The sequence below is a fragment of the Natator depressus genome, chromosome 5 (genome assembly GCF_965152275.1).
Source record: "Natator depressus isolate rNatDep1 chromosome 5, rNatDep2.hap1, whole genome shotgun sequence".
NCBI classification, from domain to species: Eukaryota; Metazoa; Chordata; order Testudines; family Cheloniidae; genus Natator; species Natator depressus.
Genome location: NC_134238.1, coordinates 123304080 through 123321990, shown reverse-complemented (window position 1 = coordinate 123321990; position 17911 = coordinate 123304080). Strand labels below are relative to the sequence as shown.

At 47.1% G+C, this 17911-nt stretch overlaps 1 protein-coding gene across 3 annotated transcripts; it reads left to right on the top strand.

Moving 5' to 3' along the window:
• The first annotated feature begins 3404 nt into the window (after positions 1–3404).
• On the top strand, positions 3405–17704 carry GRHPR (glyoxylate and hydroxypyruvate reductase). 3 transcript variants are annotated; one of them, XM_074953564.1, is made up of 10 exons: positions 3405–3698; positions 7036–7166; positions 8220–8292; positions 8912–9028; positions 9799–9887; positions 11262–11366; positions 12504–12639; positions 13774–13904; positions 16926–17051; positions 17393–17704. In XM_074953564.1, the coding sequence occupies exons 1-10, from the start codon at positions 3634–3636 to the stop codon at positions 17512–17514; spliced, it is 1095 nt and encodes a 364-aa protein (XP_074809665.1). In that variant the 5' UTR covers positions 3405–3633; the 3' UTR covers positions 17515–17704. The 3 variants fall into 3 exon arrangements, with proteins under 3 accessions (XP_074809665.1, XP_074809667.1, XP_074809666.1); XM_074953565.1 differs by lacking the exon at positions 3405–3698 and adding an exon at positions 5693–5712; XM_074953566.1 differs by lacking the exon at positions 16926–17051 and having other exon boundaries at positions 3475–3698; positions 17393–17703.
• The last annotated feature ends 207 nt before the right edge of the window (positions 17705–17911 follow it).

Here is a 17911-nt window from a genome sequence, read left to right as displayed (position 1 = left end):
TCAAAAAAGATATATTGGATTTGGAAAATGTTCAGAAAAGGGCAACAAAAATGATTAGGGGTATGGAACAGCTTCCACCTCAGGAGAGATTAATAAGACTGGGACTTTTCAGCTTGGAAAAGAGATGGTTAAGGGAGGGATATGACAGAGATCTATAAAATCATGACTGCTGTGGAGAAAGTAAATAAGGAAGTGTCATTTACTCCTTCTCATAACACAAGAACTAGGGGGTCACCAAATGAAATTAATAGGCAGCAGGTTTAAAACAAACAAAAGGAAGTATTTTTTCACACAACACACAGTCAATGTGTGGAACTCCTTGCCAGAGGATGTTGTGAAGGCCAAGATTATAACAGGGTTCAAAAAAAGAACTCGATAAGTTCATGGAAGATAGGTCCATCGATGGCTATTAGCCAGGATGGGCAGGAATGGTGTCCCTAGCCTCTGTTTGCCAGAAGCTGGGAATGAGCGACAGGGGATGGATCACTTGATGATTACCTGTTCTGTTCATTCCCTCTGGGGCAGCTGGCACCTTTGGTCTGACCCAGTATGGCCATTCTTATGTGTCAAACCAAACCTTTGGAATTTGTGAAGGTCTCCATCCCTGAATACCACGTGTCCATGCCCTGCCAGCCCAGGCTCACCCTGCTATCAGAGCTGAGCACATTGCAACTCCCAGGCACTGAGGAGCAATGACATTCACATGCCAGGCCTGGGCTTTGCAGAGCCCTGTGCAAAGGAAAGTGTGAATGAGCCTCGGGCAGATTGGGACTGCTTGGCAAGAGGAGGATGCTCATTAGGGAGATGGGAAGGAAGGGGTGGGGGGCAGGTAGGGTGACCAGATGTCCCGATTTTATAGGGACAGTCCCGATTTTTGGGTCTTTTTCTTATACAGGCTCCTATTACCCCCCCACCCTGATCCCGATTTTTCACACTTGCCATCTGGTCACCCTGGGGGCAGGGCTCGGCCCTTGTCATGTCTGTGGTAGTGTCACAAGCAAGGAGCAGACGGAGAGGGAAGATTTCAACTCCTGGGAGGGGGTTGGGACTGCACAGTTCAAAGGAGGGGGAGTCAGGCCATCAAGAGGGGGGTGATCTACACTGCATGCTGGGACGAATGCTGACAAAACAAAGGCCTGCAACAGTATGGCTGCGCAATTAGGGTATCTACCTAGGGCTGGCCCTGTTAGCTGAGAAATCCCCAGGGAGCTCCTTTCTTCTCTCAGCAGCATCCTCTTCTCACTGACTTTCAAGGCACGCTATTTTGGTGTCTTCATACCGCTCTGGGCTGAAAGCAGGCTGGAGTGGTTTCACCCCCTCCCTTCCCCAAACCAGATGTATTTTCTTTCAGCTGTTTTGCCCTTTATTGATGGCGTGCAGAGTTCTGCTTTCACTAAGGGCAACTGAAATGCTGCTCCCGACTGCGATTCTGGAGGTGCCAGCAGATCAATAGGACAGCGCCAACGTGCTCCGTGAAATAGCCAGCTCTGCACTGGGCCATGTTGTGCAGGATGTAAGTCGGCAGCTCAGCAATCCAGTCAGACCTCTCTCACTAAGGGCCTACATCCTGGGGGAATGGCTGCCTGCAAAACATATTGTTGCTTGTTTGTTTGCTGGTTAGTTAGATAGGGACCGAGTCTGACCTCGCTGACAACCGTGTGAATCCAGAGTAACTCCATGGAAGCCATTGAAGACACCTCTGGACTTATGTTGCTGCTGCTAAGAGCAGAATTAATCCATTAGCTAGTTGTGGAGAAGCAAATTCTACCCTGCCTTGTACCCCTGGCCCCCGCTCTGTAAGCAGTGGGGTTGCTCAGGGCAGAAGTTAGTCAGTTAGTTCCTATCATTTGGAGTTCCAGGGGACTGTTCTGGGTCAAACTCCGGCTGAAGAAGCACACTCTGCTCACATATCAGCAGAGACACCATAAATGCAAGTTAACGCACACACAGAGCCATTGCCCGGGACTGCCCCGGAAACAGGGTTCAGAAATCCCTGCTGCGTTCTGCCAAGGTACCAACTGCTGACCCATCGTTGTTGCGTGTAGGAAAGCTGGGCCTGCTTTCACAGCGTGCTACTGAAAATGAGGATGCCATAAAGAAATACATTTTTTCCCCGTTCCCTCTTGACTTATTTGCAGCGCCCGAGGGAAGTCAGCTTTAATGTGTGAAACACTGAAGTGGTCTGATAACCTGTCTCAGGCCTGTTGCCGGCACCCAGTGCCGAGAGGCAAAACAACAGCAGGGGTTGGTTCGCTACCCGGTGTGCTTCACCCAATAATCACAATGGGGTGGAGAAGCAGAAAAGTTTATTTGAAGCTTCAAAAAGGTACAGGGAGAATAGAATCTCAAATCCTGCACACAAAGCAGGAAGTTACACAGGCTTTTATACATCCTTTCTTCAGCATACTTATCCAATAGCAAGCTGCCCTAAGTATCCATACAGCCAGCCAATCTAGTTACCAGCTAGTTCCCTTGTTTTTTGTATCATTTGTTAAACCATACATAAAGCTGCTTTATTCAGCATTTTTCTTCCACATCCGCCCTGTTCGGCCTTGCTTAGTTTCAGGCAGTCTGACTCTGCAACATATTGTTGCAGATCCCCAGCATAACTGCTGTGAGTGCCTCCAGGCGGGGGGGCCAAGGACACTTGGGCCTAGTACGCAGAGCTGCTGCGAGTGCCTCCGGGCGGGAGGGGGGGGCCAAGGACACTTGGGCCTAGTGCGAGGGGGCTTCATTGACACTCGTGGTCTTCCATCCCCTCGAGTTACCTAGTGGCCATACCCCAGTGTCCCCAACAGGCCTATCCCTGATGTTTCAGAGGAAGGAACAAACAACTAACCCATAATGTACCTACTGGACTGTACAATCCTTTGTAGTGGTGGGAAATTCCTTTTGAACCCCCCGGCTGATCAGTGCATGCTCCGGAGTCTGAAGCGATCGATCTGGGATCCCTTGTAACTTTACGACTTAGTTTCTGCATCTGACAATGTTATTCTTGGAAGTAAACAGCTGATCCTTTCCTAAAACAGGCTAGACCAGTCGCTCCATGGATTGCTGGCCAGGGTGCAATTCTCAGGTTGATGAAACTGCAGTGTCCAACAGCACTTCCATTGATCCTTCTGGAGCCGGGTGTCACACCCTTCCAGCCACCCCTTTGGCGGGCGAATCGCTTTCATTTAGTATGAACCAGGGATGCACCTTCAGGAGCTTTCCCTCTCGCTGCTGCTCGGGAGGGAACCTTTGACAAGAGAAAAGAGAAGTTGGATGGAAGGTCCCACGTCTGCTTTGCCACTCCGTGAAGCGCCCCAAAATGGCTCTTCCATTAACTACCTCCCGGGGGAGGCTGCTCCCGTCTAGCCTCGCCTACGCCCGCCCCGGGGGAGGAGCCCGTGATCGGAGCGTGCAGCGAACGATCCAGACAGAGGCAAAGGCCCCGCCGCTCCCGGCCCCGCAAAGCACCCGCCGGCTGCTCCCGGGGTTCGCCGGGCAGACAGGCCGGAGCGAGCCGCGCGCAGGCGGGGAAGGAGGCCGGCAGCCAGGCGGAGAGAGGACGCGGGGGGCGCTGGGGCAGCCAGGCGAGGGTTCAGGGAAGCCGGGGCGGCCCCCGCTTTCCGCTCGGCCGGCTGCGGGCTGATGCAGGCATTTGTCACCCGGCGGATCCCCCGCGAGGGGCTGGCGGCCCTGAGCCAGGCCGGCGTGTAAGACGGGGCGCGGGGTCTGCCGGCGGCGGCGGCGGGGCCGGGGCCCCCCGGGCGGGGTCTGCAGGCGGCGGCGGAGCTGGGCCCCGGGCCCCCCGGGCGGGGTCTGCAGGCGGCGGCGGGGCTGGGCGCTGCAGAGCCGGGCGGGCGCTGGGCTCCCGCCACGTGCGGCCGCCCCGGGGGCCGCTGGGCCCGTCGCGGCGGGCGGGTGCCGTGGCCAGTGGGGCTCTGCGGGGGACGGGGGCTGCCCGACTCGGGGCTCGATCCCGAGCGGTGCTGAGCAGCCCCGGCCCTGCTGGGAGGCCCGGGCGGCGCCTCGGAGGGGTGGCAGCCTGGGCACCCAGGATTAGCCGCTGCTTCTGGAAAGGCAGGCCCCATGTCTGCGTCCCGGGGGCTGAGGAGTCCGTCACCAGCGCCTGTGACGGGCGCACAGCCCCCCTGAAATGCGCTGGGGTCCTCTTCCGATTGCTGCCACCGACAGCCAGGGGCAGGCGGAAGACGCCTTGTCAAATGGTCCTTGTTGCGGTGTTATCTGCTCTGCGTGTGGCCATGGTGCCCCGCAGCGCCTGCCATGGCCCCTTGCGCTGGGTGCTGTACAAACACCGAACAGAGACGCCCCTGCCCCCAGGAGCTGCCAGCCTGAGAATAAGAACCTTCAGATGCTGCTCTAGAGAGAAGGATCCAGCAGGGAAATTAAGGGTTTTGGGTCCAGGTGTAGTCGCTGAGTTCATCACTTGTCACTCTGTAAGTGGACCTGGAGCCCTAGTAAAAAGACAAGAGACCCAGCCCTGAAGAGTTCACAGCCTATTTCGGACAGTGAGACACACAGAGTGATCATCTAGGGTGCGCGCCGGTGTGCTCTGTGTCCCAGAGGGCAAGGGCAGGTGTTTACAATGCGGATTGTTGTGGTGCCATCTATTTTACGGCAGTTCCGTCCGTTTCTGACCCATCCGATGACAAACTTGGATGATCAGAGGCGTTTATAGAAGGGTGGTAATTTCCTTTTTTCTTGTAAATGACCTGTCAGAGGCTGAGGCCTGGGGGACAGAGAGCTAGTGTTTATTTACGAGGAAAGAAACAAACTGCTGTGCCCTTCTTGTGTTAGGCACTTCTGAAAATGTTGTCCTTTGAAGCCTCTGAGTCCCACTGACTTTTGATAAGATTTGGGCTCCTAAATCACTTAGGTGTGTAACTATCCCTGTGGATCTGGGGGGTCTAACTCCCCTTGATTTTGGGATTTGTGGCACTTTTGAAAAATGTGCCCAGAACCCTTTTTTCCCCCTTTCTGTGACTTGAAAAGAATTTGCTTTAAAAAAAAATAATTTAAAAATGCCAAACTATTTTGTAAGCAATTGATCTCCGATGCTGGTCGGTGCCTTTGATTCCAGGAAGCAAAAAGTTACAATAACAATAACTATGCTGTGCATAGAATATAGCTAGCTAAGGTCCCAATTCCAATTGTGTAAACACTTGTATATATCCTTAATTTTATGCACCTGGTTAATCCAGTTGACATCAGTGGAATTACTCGTGTATAAAATTAAGGCCATGCCTAGGTGTTGGTAGGATCAGGGTCTATGTTTTGCAGCAGGGAAATCAGTGGGAGTTTTGCCACTGACTTCAATGGGAGCAGAAGGAGGCCTGTTATGTGTCCTCCCTCCCTCTCTCTGGCTATGGGTTACCTGAATGTTTTAACCTTAGTTTGACATTGTACGTTAACTTCAGATCACCAGTTTTTTAATTATCTCCAGCCTTCCAGTCTTTCCCAGGCAAAACATTCAGAAACAAAACCTGTGTCTTGTACTGAAAGTTGTTTTCCTAACTACAGCTGACCCTCCCCCCCACTTCATTATTTTGTCTATGCAAAGCCAAAGGGCAAACAGTGCCTTAAAAGAATTAACCCCCGCCTCCCCTCCCCCCAGCTCTGCTGTGGCTGCCATTGGATTACGCTTCTCCTGGCGCATAGGTTCCGACAGCTCAGCGTCGTTTCATGCATTGAATATGCTAAAATGAGTTAAGTTGTGTTTTGTGCCTGTTTTTGTTCTTTAAGAAAACAAGCAACTTTCACATATGACAGAATATCAGTTACTGGGGTTACGGAAATGCAGTGACCCCTGGCCCCCTCCCCCCCCCACGCTAGTGCATGGGCAGTAAGTGGTTGTGTGGTGTCTTCGTTTAAATTGCCTGCAACATTCTAGGCCTTCTGTAAAGTTGTAGGCCCCCACGTTGATTTGCAGAAATGTGTTCACAGAGCACTGTTGGGGCACCGAGGGCAGTAAAATGAAAAGAGCAAATCAACCAACATCCAAAACAAGGCCTTCAGAAAGGAGTGGGCAATTAGGTTTGTGTGATTAAGGGGCTGGCTAGGGATGCAGACTGCCGTGTGTGACCTTGGAAAAATCACTTAGTCTGTCCCTGCCTCAGTTTTCCCATCTGTAAAATGGCAATGACAATACTTCCCTGCCTCATGGGGGTGCTGTGGAGATAAATTCATTGTTGATTAGGAAGTGCTCAGATATTCCAGTGATGGGAGAGCCATATAAGAACCTAAAGAGGCAAGTGCCACCCAGGGAAAGTTTCATTTGCTATTTAAAACTGGAAGGATGAACTGGGGCAAAGGTTAAGGGAAAGCCAGTTCTGCATCCCAGGACTCTCCACAGTAAGGGCTGCTGATGCAGACCAGCTGGGGGGATCCCTGAAAAATGGGTCACTTCTGAGCACAGATACCGTCCAGGCTGAGGCTCAAGGGGAAGTTCTTGACCTGCCCTAATGTCTGTACCATTTGGAGCTTTAAAAACCAAGGTTTCCACGTTAGACAGCCCGTGTAAAGAACACCAGACCAGTATGCAGTGATCCCAGCTGATGCGGGCTTGAGGCAAGGTTTGACCAAGCTGAAAGTGATGCCAGAGCTCAGAAGGTGTTCCAAGCGAGCAGCGTGCATGTGTTGTCAGGTCATTGCAAGACTAATGTTTTTTGCTCTACGTCTGAAGAGATCCTGCCACTATTCTTCCTCCTTCCGCTGCTGCAGTTATTGAAAGAAGGTGCTGGGCCTTTCATGTGCCAATTCACAGGTGGCTTGCATGTGCTACACAGGACACCATGTGGCTGTATTTTAGCAACTGTGTGCCACCATCCTGGATGTGAAAGGGCAATCCACAAGGGAGGAAAAAAGGGAATCCTAATCTCCCTGCCTAAAATAAGAGTGTGTTTCTCACTCCATTTTGTTGATTTCCCTTGGCAAAACAGTACAAATACCTGGGGCAGTACGGAGTGCTGGCTTGAAGGGGGCCTCTTTCTCTTGCTTTAATGTGATTGTGACTTTCCTGTATCCTTGTAGCTGCAGCATCCAGCAATGGGATTCGGACGAACCTATCCCGCGGTCAGAATTGCTGGCGGGGGTGGCTGGGAAGCATGGACTGCTCTGTGTCTTGTCTGACCAGATAGACAAAGAGGTCCTCGATGCAGCAGGTGGGTATGGGCGGCGGCTCTCTTGTGAATGGCTCTAGCTGATCCTTTGTCATCGAAGAAAGAGAGGACATACAGAATTGTGTCCGTGCTGCCCGGATCTCAGTCCCGGTGTCTCGCCCTCACAGCCCTGAGAAGCGGATTGGCTGAGCCTTCCTTTGCTGCCATGCATTAATACGAATCTTCCACTTCAATTCCACCTCACACTGTGTCCCTCCATCACGGCGGCACAGAGTTGTAAGACATGAAGAGATGTGTCTAGCTCCCTGATGTCCACTGGCCAGAAATTCAGGATCCAGTGAACCTCACTAGCCAGAATTCACTGTCAGTCCCTTTTGGGGGGGTGTTTTTTCCCTACAAAAAGAAACTTCTCTGCCTAGCGTAGAGTTCCCCAGAAAATGACCACTAAAGAATGACTTGTTCCCATCCCAGCCAAGGAGAAGAAGCTAGGAATATAGATACAGCATCTTTAAAGAGACTTTTCCTTAGCTAACGGAACACTGTCAACTTTCTTTGATGTTTTTGGCATTTTTAAAAAAATCCTATTTCTGGCAAATCCTCCTGATTTTGGTTTTAATTCCTTTAAAGGGATTTTCTGCTTCCCTTCCCAGTTGATGTTTACAAGGTGTCTTGTAAAAAATCTGTTCTCATCCAACAGAAGTTATGAGCTTGATGCAGAAATAACTGGGTGACGTTCCCTGGCCTGTGTTAACAGGAGATCAGATCAGATGGCCATAATGGTCACTCTGGCCTAACTCTGTGAATCTCAGTGAAGGAGGAAACTGACCAGCTGCGAGGGGGAAACAATGAAACTGACTAGACACAAAGCACTGTCAAATGTCCAGAGTCAGCTGCCTGAGAAAGTAGTATTGACCTCCTTCAGCTTCAGCCCTGTTAGGTGTTTCTGGTCATTAGAGTAGATTCCAAAGATTCAGACAATTACAAACCAGTAATTGTAAGACATTTTTAGCCTTTAATTTTTCCCTTGTTCTGTTGTTGTGTTTCGTTCTTTTTAAGCTCTGTAGGTTTTGAGGGTTCTGTCTTCATGTTTTGCAGGGTCCAACCTTAAAACAATCAGCACGCTGTCTGTGGGTGTTGACCATCTGGCTCTAGAAGAAATTAAAAAGCGGTATTGTTTGCTCCTTTGTGTGCTCACTCGTAACCATGGAATGCATTTTCTTCCGCTGTTTTCTGTGTCCCCTGCCATTCTCTTGGGTGAAAGAAATGGCGAACTGTTAATTGAGAGAAACCAATTGGAACAGAGGATGGGTCGGCTTGGGGGTAAGGCATTGCACTGGGACTCGGGAAATGTTGGTTCAGCTCCCAGCTTTGGGAAAGCCACTTAGGGCCAAATCCTTGAAGGTATGTCTGTTCCTAACTCACATTGATTTCAGTGGAACCTAAATACCTTTGAGGATCTGAGCATAAGGACCAGATTTTTAAAGGATCCCATTTGGCACCTGTCTACATCTTTACGCACCTAGATAGCTTTTAAAACGTGACCCACAGTCTCTCTGGGCCTCAGTTCCCCATCTGTACTGCCTGAGCTCCCAGCGGGGTTGTGAGGGTCAGTGATTGATTAATTATGGTTTGGCTGATGCTCCGAAAAGATGGTGATATAAGAACCCATGTAGAAAAAATGCCCAGTAGAATGCAGTGTAATACAAACAGGATTTCATCCAAATGTAAACAAACGAGCATTTCATGTGTTAACGCTTGAGGACCGAAATGCTGTGTTTAAATTGCAGTGGAATCCGTGTGGGATACACCCCGGACATCCTGACCGATGCCACGGCCGAGCTCTCGGTAGCTTTGCTCTTAGCTGCGTGTCGCAGGCTGCCGGAGTCAGTGGAGGAAGTGAAGAAGTGAGTATTTACAATTTAGGACTGGCTTCTGAGCTGTGTGACGTCAGTGTGAGTCTGGAGTAACATAGACTGTGTGCTTGATCAATCCTGGACCCGAATACACCAAAGTAAAGGCAGTCCCTGCCTTGAGAAGTTTAAATGGATGCAGTTACAGTTACTCTGGATTTGCACTGGACTAGCTGAGATCAACATCGTTCTATGAGCCCAGTGAATTAAATGCAATTATCTTGCACCTTAACAAAGAGGCAGTTTTAAGTCCTAAATCTAAGGCATAACTCTGTGTGCTTGGGCAGTGATCCAGCTAGAGCATGTGTAGCAATATAAAGGGGCCTTAAAGGAGGTGAAAATGGCCCCCTGAAGAGCCCCCTAGATTGTGCATGGGGCCTCCCCGGCCAGAAGAGAGCAGCTAGAAGGGCCCTGCACTGGACCTGCTCCCAGTGTGGGAAGGACGTTGTGGGTATGGCCAGAGTTCGCTGCACAAAGGCTGTACCCAGGGGTTGTGGGGAGTGGTACAAAAGTTAGATCAGTCTTGAGGCTGCTCTAATTAACGCTAAGGTGACTTAAAGCAGGAACATTATAGACCCTGTTGCTGCATGTTCACACCATTCATACCTGTTTCTAGGGTGCTAAATCATTTCTACCAGTATGTGACACATGGGTTGTGAAGTATTTGTGCCATTTGTAATTTGTTGGGTCCATATCCAGACTCCAAGCCAACCTGGAAAATGGAATCGGTCTAACATCTGTTTGTATTTCACTTCCTTTTGTAGTGGTGGTTGGACAACATGGAAGCCTCTGTGGATGTGTGGATACGGGCTGTCCGGTAGCACTGTAGGAATCATAGGGCTGGGAAGAATAGGTGAGTGTATTCTTTTGTGTAGATATATACTAGTATTTATCTCCCAATAATGTGAGCACTGTTGACTGACATAGCAACGCGTGTGTGTGTGTAAGATATAATTTTCCAAAAGAAGACACTTCATTGCACACACTTCTCCCTCTGGGGAGAGGATGAGAGAACAGATACAGACCATCTGTCGTTACTTAATGCACTCGTGGAAGGCGCTCAGTTACTGTGGTGATGAGCACAGTACAACTACCTGTATAGAATAGAATGATTGATTAAAATAACGAACTCAGTGATCAGTAAGCTGATGTTTAGATCTCCAGTGTGTACTGTCTGTAGCTTTAATATTTTACTCAATTTTATCACCGCCAGAAACTTTCTTCTCTCTGCCTCTGTTTTTTGTGTGCATGTGAACTTGTGTCCAGCCCCCTCTCCTGCAGGGAACAACCCATGACTCAAGTGTTCTCTTTCTTGTTATTCATAGAATCCGATGAATCCTGGGTGTAGCTTTCAGCCCCTGTGTTCACACAGGCTTTTGCTGAGCAGACATTTATGCTCTCGCCCGTTAGGTGGGGAGTTCACAAGTTACTTCATTCTTTGGTTATGCTAACAATTTTGTGTTTAACTTTGCCCCGTGGTAGCGGTGCTGGGCACATTCACAGAAACTGCAAAATAAATAAAGAGAACTGTAAAGGACAAAAGATTCTGAGGACATTCAAACCAGTGGCTGATGGGACACTCCCCCATTCACCTGCCCCCCTGAGGAGCCCGAGGCTGACTAAGCAGGAATCCATCTCTCCATCCTACCAGTCAGCGTGCGATTGCTATCAGGCTTAGACCTTAATTTGTAAAACATGCACATATTTCCACCTTATCAGACTCCTAAAGCAAACTGGACTTTCTCTTGCTTTATTTCAGTTAAACAAATATCCCAGACAAAGTCCATGGTGTACGGGAGTGCTGGCTTGTCTATTAGCTTGTTGAGTTGGTCAATGTTCGGGGTTTTTTTTTGTTTTTGTTTTTAATCTCCCTTAAATTTTCTCTCCAAAATGTCACTTCAGATTTAATGTCCCATCATTCCCTTTGCTGCAGCCGCCCTACCAATCAAAAATTCCTTCGCTTCCCACGGAGTGAATGAGAGCATGTTCGCTCCAAAATGAATGGGAAACCTCAGTCACAATCCTAGCTGGGGAAGTTACAGTAATCTCTTAATGAAAGTGGCAGGTTTCATTGCAGTTGAGTGAATAGTGGATGCATTCTGCAGCCTTGCCGAAAGATGCAGGAGCAATACACTCGGTTTTGGGCTGTCAGATTGCAGGGTTAGTGAGATACCTCCTGCAGTGCGTGATCTCAGTGTGCAGAGACGTGACCTTGTCTTGTTTTTAGGACAGGCAGTGGCACGCCGTCTAAAGCCATTTGGGGTCAAGAAATTTTTGTATACGGGAAGTCGCCCAAAACCAGAGAACGCCGTGGAGTTTCAAGCCGAGTTTGGTAAGAGACATAAATGAAGCTGGAAACACAGCTCTGGAAACAAAACTTTCTTCATAAGTGCAGAATAACAAAGCGTACAAATGAGTTGATGCAGGGAAGATCTTGTCCTTGGGTGTGGTGATTGGAAACTTGAAGGATTCCTCAAGCGCAGGGTAGCAGTGCTGAATTATTATTAAGGCCCCAAAGAGTGGCTGGTGTTTGAGTGTAGAGCACAACCACATTTCGTATGTTGTTGATTGAAAGTGGTGACGATGTCATGAGTGAAATCTGGACCCCACTGACTTCAGTGGGGCCAAGATTTCATCACAGACCTCTTAGAAATAACTGGCAATTCCCAAATGAGACTCTCTTCAGATATAGTCACGTTTATATCAAGTATTTGTTTTCCTACCTATAATAATGCACATTCTCTGTACTGTGCCTTTCTGCATGTTCAAACTCATTGATAGACTTTGTCCTGCAAAGTCCTAAGCTGCTGCCCAGCTGTGACTTGTGTTTGAAAAATAAACGGTTCCAAAAAAATTAATTTCTGTTGGGGTCAATCTTTTGGTTTGTAAATCCAGTGAACTCTACCTATTTCTCTCCTCCCTTCCTTGGGTGAAAGCTGAAAGAGTTGTCAAATCTGTCTTCAGGCCTTACAGAACTTAGCATCATAGAATGTCAGGGTTGGAAGGGACCTCAGGAGGTCATCTAGTCCAACCCCCTGCTCAAAGCAGGACCAATCCCCAATTTTTGCCCCAGATCCCTAAACTTCTAAATGTTTGTTTAAAATATTATGGTAATATTTTGCTAACTAATCTGTACCACCCCTGAAATGCACAATGCAGCCACCTCTGGGGTGGAAGACGGACTTGCTAAGCATAGGTAAATTTCCTCTTTTGGTTGATGAAACCTGGTCTATTTTTTTTTTTAAAGGTCCTTTAAAATATGGCACCTTGTTTATATGTTGTTTTTGTTTGGGTTTGGCAATCCAGTCATGGGGTGAGGTTAGCAAGGTCTTCCTGAAGCAATAGTCCCTCACTAATGACTATTTAATGGACATTGGGTAGTTCCCAAACTAGTGAAAATAAACAAGACCCCCCTTCCCCTCCAGGAAACTCATTACATGTGGGGTTTTTTTGGTTTTTTTCCCCCCAGTCCCACTCGCCAAGCTAGCAGAGGAGTCAGACTTTGTGGTTGTTACCTGTTCCTTAACTCCTGACACTAAAGGAGTGTGCAACAAGGATTTCTTCAGCCGAATGAAGAAAACGTCTGTGTTTATCAACACAAGCAGGTGAAAGTCTTCACTGTCATCTTAAACAAGACTAGATTGTGGGCGCAAAAGGAAAAGCGGGTGATATTCAGGTACCTGATACACGGGTGTTATGGAGGTCAAGGGATTATGCTGAAATTGCTATAGCCATGGGGGTCAAGTATTGGCTTGTGGCACCAGCTCTGAGCTTGTGCTTGCTAGCCTTGTAGCTTGGCCTGCTGCGACTATCTTTTAAATGGATATTCTATATTAATGTAAACAAGAAAGTAACTTTTCTCCCCATTAGGGTGGAGTTCAGCGAACATCATGGGATTATTGCCGCTCTAAACGCTGCAAAGTGGGTGCCATCTTAGAGTCTCTCCTTCCTGGGAGGAAGTGGCTGCAGCTGTTCTCCAGGGTGGAAAAGCTTTGTGTGTGTTGGTGGTGACACTCAAACGCCTTTCTCCCAGGAATGGGTGTGCGGGCTGTCACCAGGGAAGATAGGAGCCACCTGGGGATTGGCCAGATGCTACGGTCCCATCTACATGGATGTTACAGCTGAGGGTTAAAACGGTGCTTAAACACACTTCAAATTATGTGTGTCCAAATGGGATTAGAATGCAGTGAGCGACTACGGCAGTGGTTCTCAAACTTCTGTACTGGTGACCCCTTTCACAAAGCAAATCTTTGAGTGCAACCCCCCTTATAAATTAAAAACACTTTTTTATATATTTAACACCATTATAAATGCTGGAGACGGAGCAGGGTTTGGTGTGGAGGCTGACAGCTCGCGACCCCCCCATATAATAACTTTGTGACCCCCCCCCCCCCCGAGGGGTCCTGAGCCCCAGTTTGAGAACCCCTGGACTACAGCCAGGTTTGTACCTGAGTACAGTGACTGTTACAATAACCTGGTACAGAGCATGGAGAGAACAGTTAAGCAGAACCTGATGGTTAGTGGTATGGAACAACGGGCACAGAGTGACATACAGAGCTGATTATTCGTGCCTAAGGCCCTGATGGGGCAAACGCTCAGGCAGGTGAGTCATTCCACTGAAGCCGGTGGGATGACTCGAGTGTGTAAAGTTAAGCACGTGGCAGTGTTTGTATCCCATGCTTGTCTGGCTTACCAGTAACAATATCTAGCTCTTGTATAGCTTAAACTGTGTTTCTTAGGGGAGCGGTGGTGAACCAGGAAGACCTGTACCAGGCTTTGGTTAGTGGCCAGATTGCAGCTGCTGGTCTGGATGTCACAACCCCGGAGCCGCTGCCTACTGACCACCCTCTCCTTTCCCTGAAGAATTGTGGTAAGCCACCGTCTTTGCAAACAGCAGCTGTTTGCACCTTCTCTTACATTCCACTTCCTGCACTTCTAATGGGGAGGCAGTGGCTTCTAGTGGCTAGAGGAGGGGGCTCATGTAGTTCTTGCTATTCTGTTTGCCACACTGACCTGACAAGGAATTTCAGTCCTGGTGAGCTTGGCATGGTTCATGTCTAGCAAGGGTTTAATATGAGGGGCTAATTAGTCACAGGCAAGGGAAAGTCAAACCATGTGTCCTTAAGCAAGCTGCTCATAGCATTGAGCCGTAGCAAGGCAGTGTGATATGAGGGGCACTGAGGAGGGAAAACCTTGTCAGCTGTGTGTGTGTTAATTAAAATGTATTTGCTCATTTGCAAACATCTCACTGATCTCAGTATTCCATCAGAGAACTTAGATCCCATTTCAGCAAGGGACTTAAGCACATTGTCTAGCTTTGAGCATGAGTAGTCTCATTAACATCAATGGATTGGGACCTTAGTGCTCAGATACCGAGGTGATGAGCGTGTTATAAGTAGGGCTGTCAAGCCAATAAAAAAATTAATCGCGTGATTAAAAAAATTAATTGCGCTATTAAACAATAATAGAATACCATTTATTTAAATATTTTTGGATGTTTTCTACATTTTCAAATATACTGATTTCAGTTACAACACAGGTTTCAGAGTAGCAGCCGTGTTAGTCTGTATTCGCAAAAAGAAAAGGAGGACTTGTGGCACCTTAGAGACTAGCCAATTTATTTGAGCATAAGCTTTCGTGAGCTACAGCTCACTTCATGGGATACATTCAGTGGAAAAACCATTGAATGCATCCGATGAAGTGAGCTGTAGCTCACGAAAGCTTATGCTCAAATAAATTTGTTAGTCTCTAAGGTGCCAAAAGTCCTCCTTTTCTAGTTACAACACAGAATACAAAGTGTACAGTGCTCACTTTATATTTATTTATTACAAATATTTGCACTCTAAAAAAAAATAAATAGTATTTTTCAATTCACCTAATACAAGTACTGTAGTGCAATCTCTTTATCATGAAAGTGTAACTTACAAAGATAAATTTTTTTCTTTTGTTTTTTGTTACATAACTGCACTGAAACAAAACTTTATAACTTTAGAGCCTACAAGTCCACTCAGGCCTACTTCTTGTTCAGCCAATTGCTAAGACAAACAAGCTTGTTTACATTGACAGGAGATACTGCTGCCTGCTTATTTACAGTGTCACCTGAAAGTGAGAACAGGCATTCGCATGCCACTTTTGTAACCAGCATTGCAAGGTACTTGCGTGCCAATTATGCTAAACGTTCATATGTCCCTTCATGCTTCGGCCACCATTCCTGAGGACAGGCTTCCGTGCTGGTGATACTCGTTAAAAAAATAATGTGTTAATTAAATTTGTGACTGAACTCCTTTGGGGAGAATTGTATGTCTCCTGTTCTGTTTTACCCCCATTCTGCCATATATTTCATGTTATAGCAGTCTCAGCACACGTTGTTTGATTTACAAACCCTGTCACTGCAGATTTGACAAAGAAGGTACCAATGTGAGATTTCTAAAAATAGCTACAGCTCTTGACTCAAGGTGTAAAATCTGAAGTGCCGTCCAAAATCTGAGAGGGACGAGGTGTGGAGCATGCTTTCAGACGTCTTAAAAGACTACAGAATCCGAACCACCAAAAAAGAAAATCAATCTTCTGCTAGTGGCATCTGACTCAGATGATGAAAATGAGCGTGGGTCAGTCCGCTCTGCTTTGGATCATTATCGAGCAGAACCCGTCATCAGCATGGACGCATGTCCCCTGGAATGGTGGTTGAAGCATGAAGGGACATAAGAATCTTCAGTGCCTCTGGCACGTAAGTACCTTGTGACACTGGCTGCAACAGAGCCATGAGAACGCCTGCTCTCACTTTCAGATGGTGACATTGTAAACAAGAAGCGGGCAGCATTATCTCCTGCAATTGTAACCAAACTTCTTTGTCTGATCGATTGGCTGAAGTAGGTCTGAGTGGACTTGCAGGCTCTAAAGCTTCACATTGTTTTATTTTTGAATGCAGTTATTTTTTTGTACATAATTCTACATTTGTAAGTTCAACTTTCATGATAAAGAGATTGCACTACAGTACTTGTATTAGATGAATTGAAAAATACTATTTCTTTTGTTTTTTTTTACGGTGCAAGTACTTGTAATCAAAACTAAATGTAAAGCGAGCACTGTACACTTTGTATTCTGTGTTGTAATTCAAATCAATATATTTGAAAATGTAGAAAACATCCAAAATATTTAATTGTATTCTATTATTGTTAAACAGTTTTTAATTTTTTTAATCGCTTGACAGCCCTAATTAAAACAATTTATGGTTATAATTTGTTCCTTTATGTTATATAAAAGCAACCCTTCCTAAATTCAGGAATGGGATAGCAGGGGACTTGAGTTAGTGAGCCAGGAAGACCCTTCCAGTCCTATGTTCTTGTCAAACTGTGAGATGTTAGATTGGGTTTGTTTAGTCTGGAGAGGAGAAAACTGAGAGGGAACATAAGTTTTCAAGTACATAAAAGGTTGTTGCAAGGAGGAGGGACAAAAACTGTTCTCCTTAACCTCTAAGGAAAGGAGAAGAAGCAATGGGCTTAAATTGCAGCAAGGGTGGTTTAGGTTGGATGGTAGGAAAAACTTCCTAACTGTCCGGGTGGTTAAGTACTGGAATAAATTGCCTAGGGAGGTGGTGGAATCTCCATCACTGGGGATTTTTAAGAGCAGGTTAGACAAACACCTGTCAGGGATGGTCTAGATAATACTTAGTCCTGCCTTGAGTGTAGGGGACTGGACTAGACAACCTGTCGAGGTCCCTTCCAGTTCTGTGATTCTGTGTTAGGAACAAGAGGTCATGACTTCATGCTTTCTAATATTTAGTTTTAAAGAGGTAGCTTTTATACTACATAAAGGGTACAAGATCACAAATGCTTTTCATCTCCCCTATAAAAGCATTAAGCTTAAAATGTATTATTAATTTAATTGACAGAGCTGCTCAGATACCAAACCCATCTGGCATGTAGCCGTGACACCAACAAAAGCAAGGACATTCTGGAGTTGGCTTTCACTTTCACTCGCTCTCTTGACCAGAAACACCTTGCTCTTCTGTTCACGGGTAAAGCTACAGCCAGCACGGCTAATAGACTATGGTTTGGGGAGATGATGTAATTCTGGAAACCTGGGGTGAAGTCAGGGTGAAAACTGCCATTGGCATGAGTGGAGCCAGGATTTCATCCATGGTGACTAGGATAGCCCCACCAAACTCTTCTCCCATGTTACTCCATGGCTGGTGCATTAACCCAGCTAAACTTCAGACCCATCCCACATGGAGACTTGTTACAGAGACGTGGCACAAGAGTGCCACCACAAAAGGAAAGTGTACATGCTAGAGTAAACAAGCATACTGCTTTGGTGCACAGACCAATCTCTGAAATATGTCTTCTCTCCCCTGTATAGTGATTTTGCCTCACATTGGAAGTGCTACCTATGCCACCAGAAGCGCCATGTCTGTGCTGGCTGCTAACAACCTCCTGGCTGGCTTGAAAGAGGAAAGTATGCCAAGTGAACTCCAGCTGTGAAGAGAATCCCAAGAACATCGCTGGCTAGGCCAGGTCATACCTTAGAAATGACCGTTGTCTCTTAGCCCAGAGAAGCAGCACAGATCCTGACTTGTTCCTGCTGTAAAGTTGGTGTATGTGCCTCTCTCGTTCTGCAAGTAGAACTTATTAAACCAGGCTTGAGTAACGCACAGCTGTGTGGTGGTTATGTGGAAGCAGTATTGTGCTATTTCAAGGGAAAAACTGAATGCTTGTGGGACTCTGGAGAGCACATAACTGTATGTGGATGGAAACTCGGAGATCAAAGAAAATCACTGCCTTTCCTGCATCAGTTGGTCCTATTTTCACAAGAAGGCAACAATCATAATCAGATGGGTGGCTTTATTCTTTATGGCTCTGATAAAGCAAAAGATTTAAA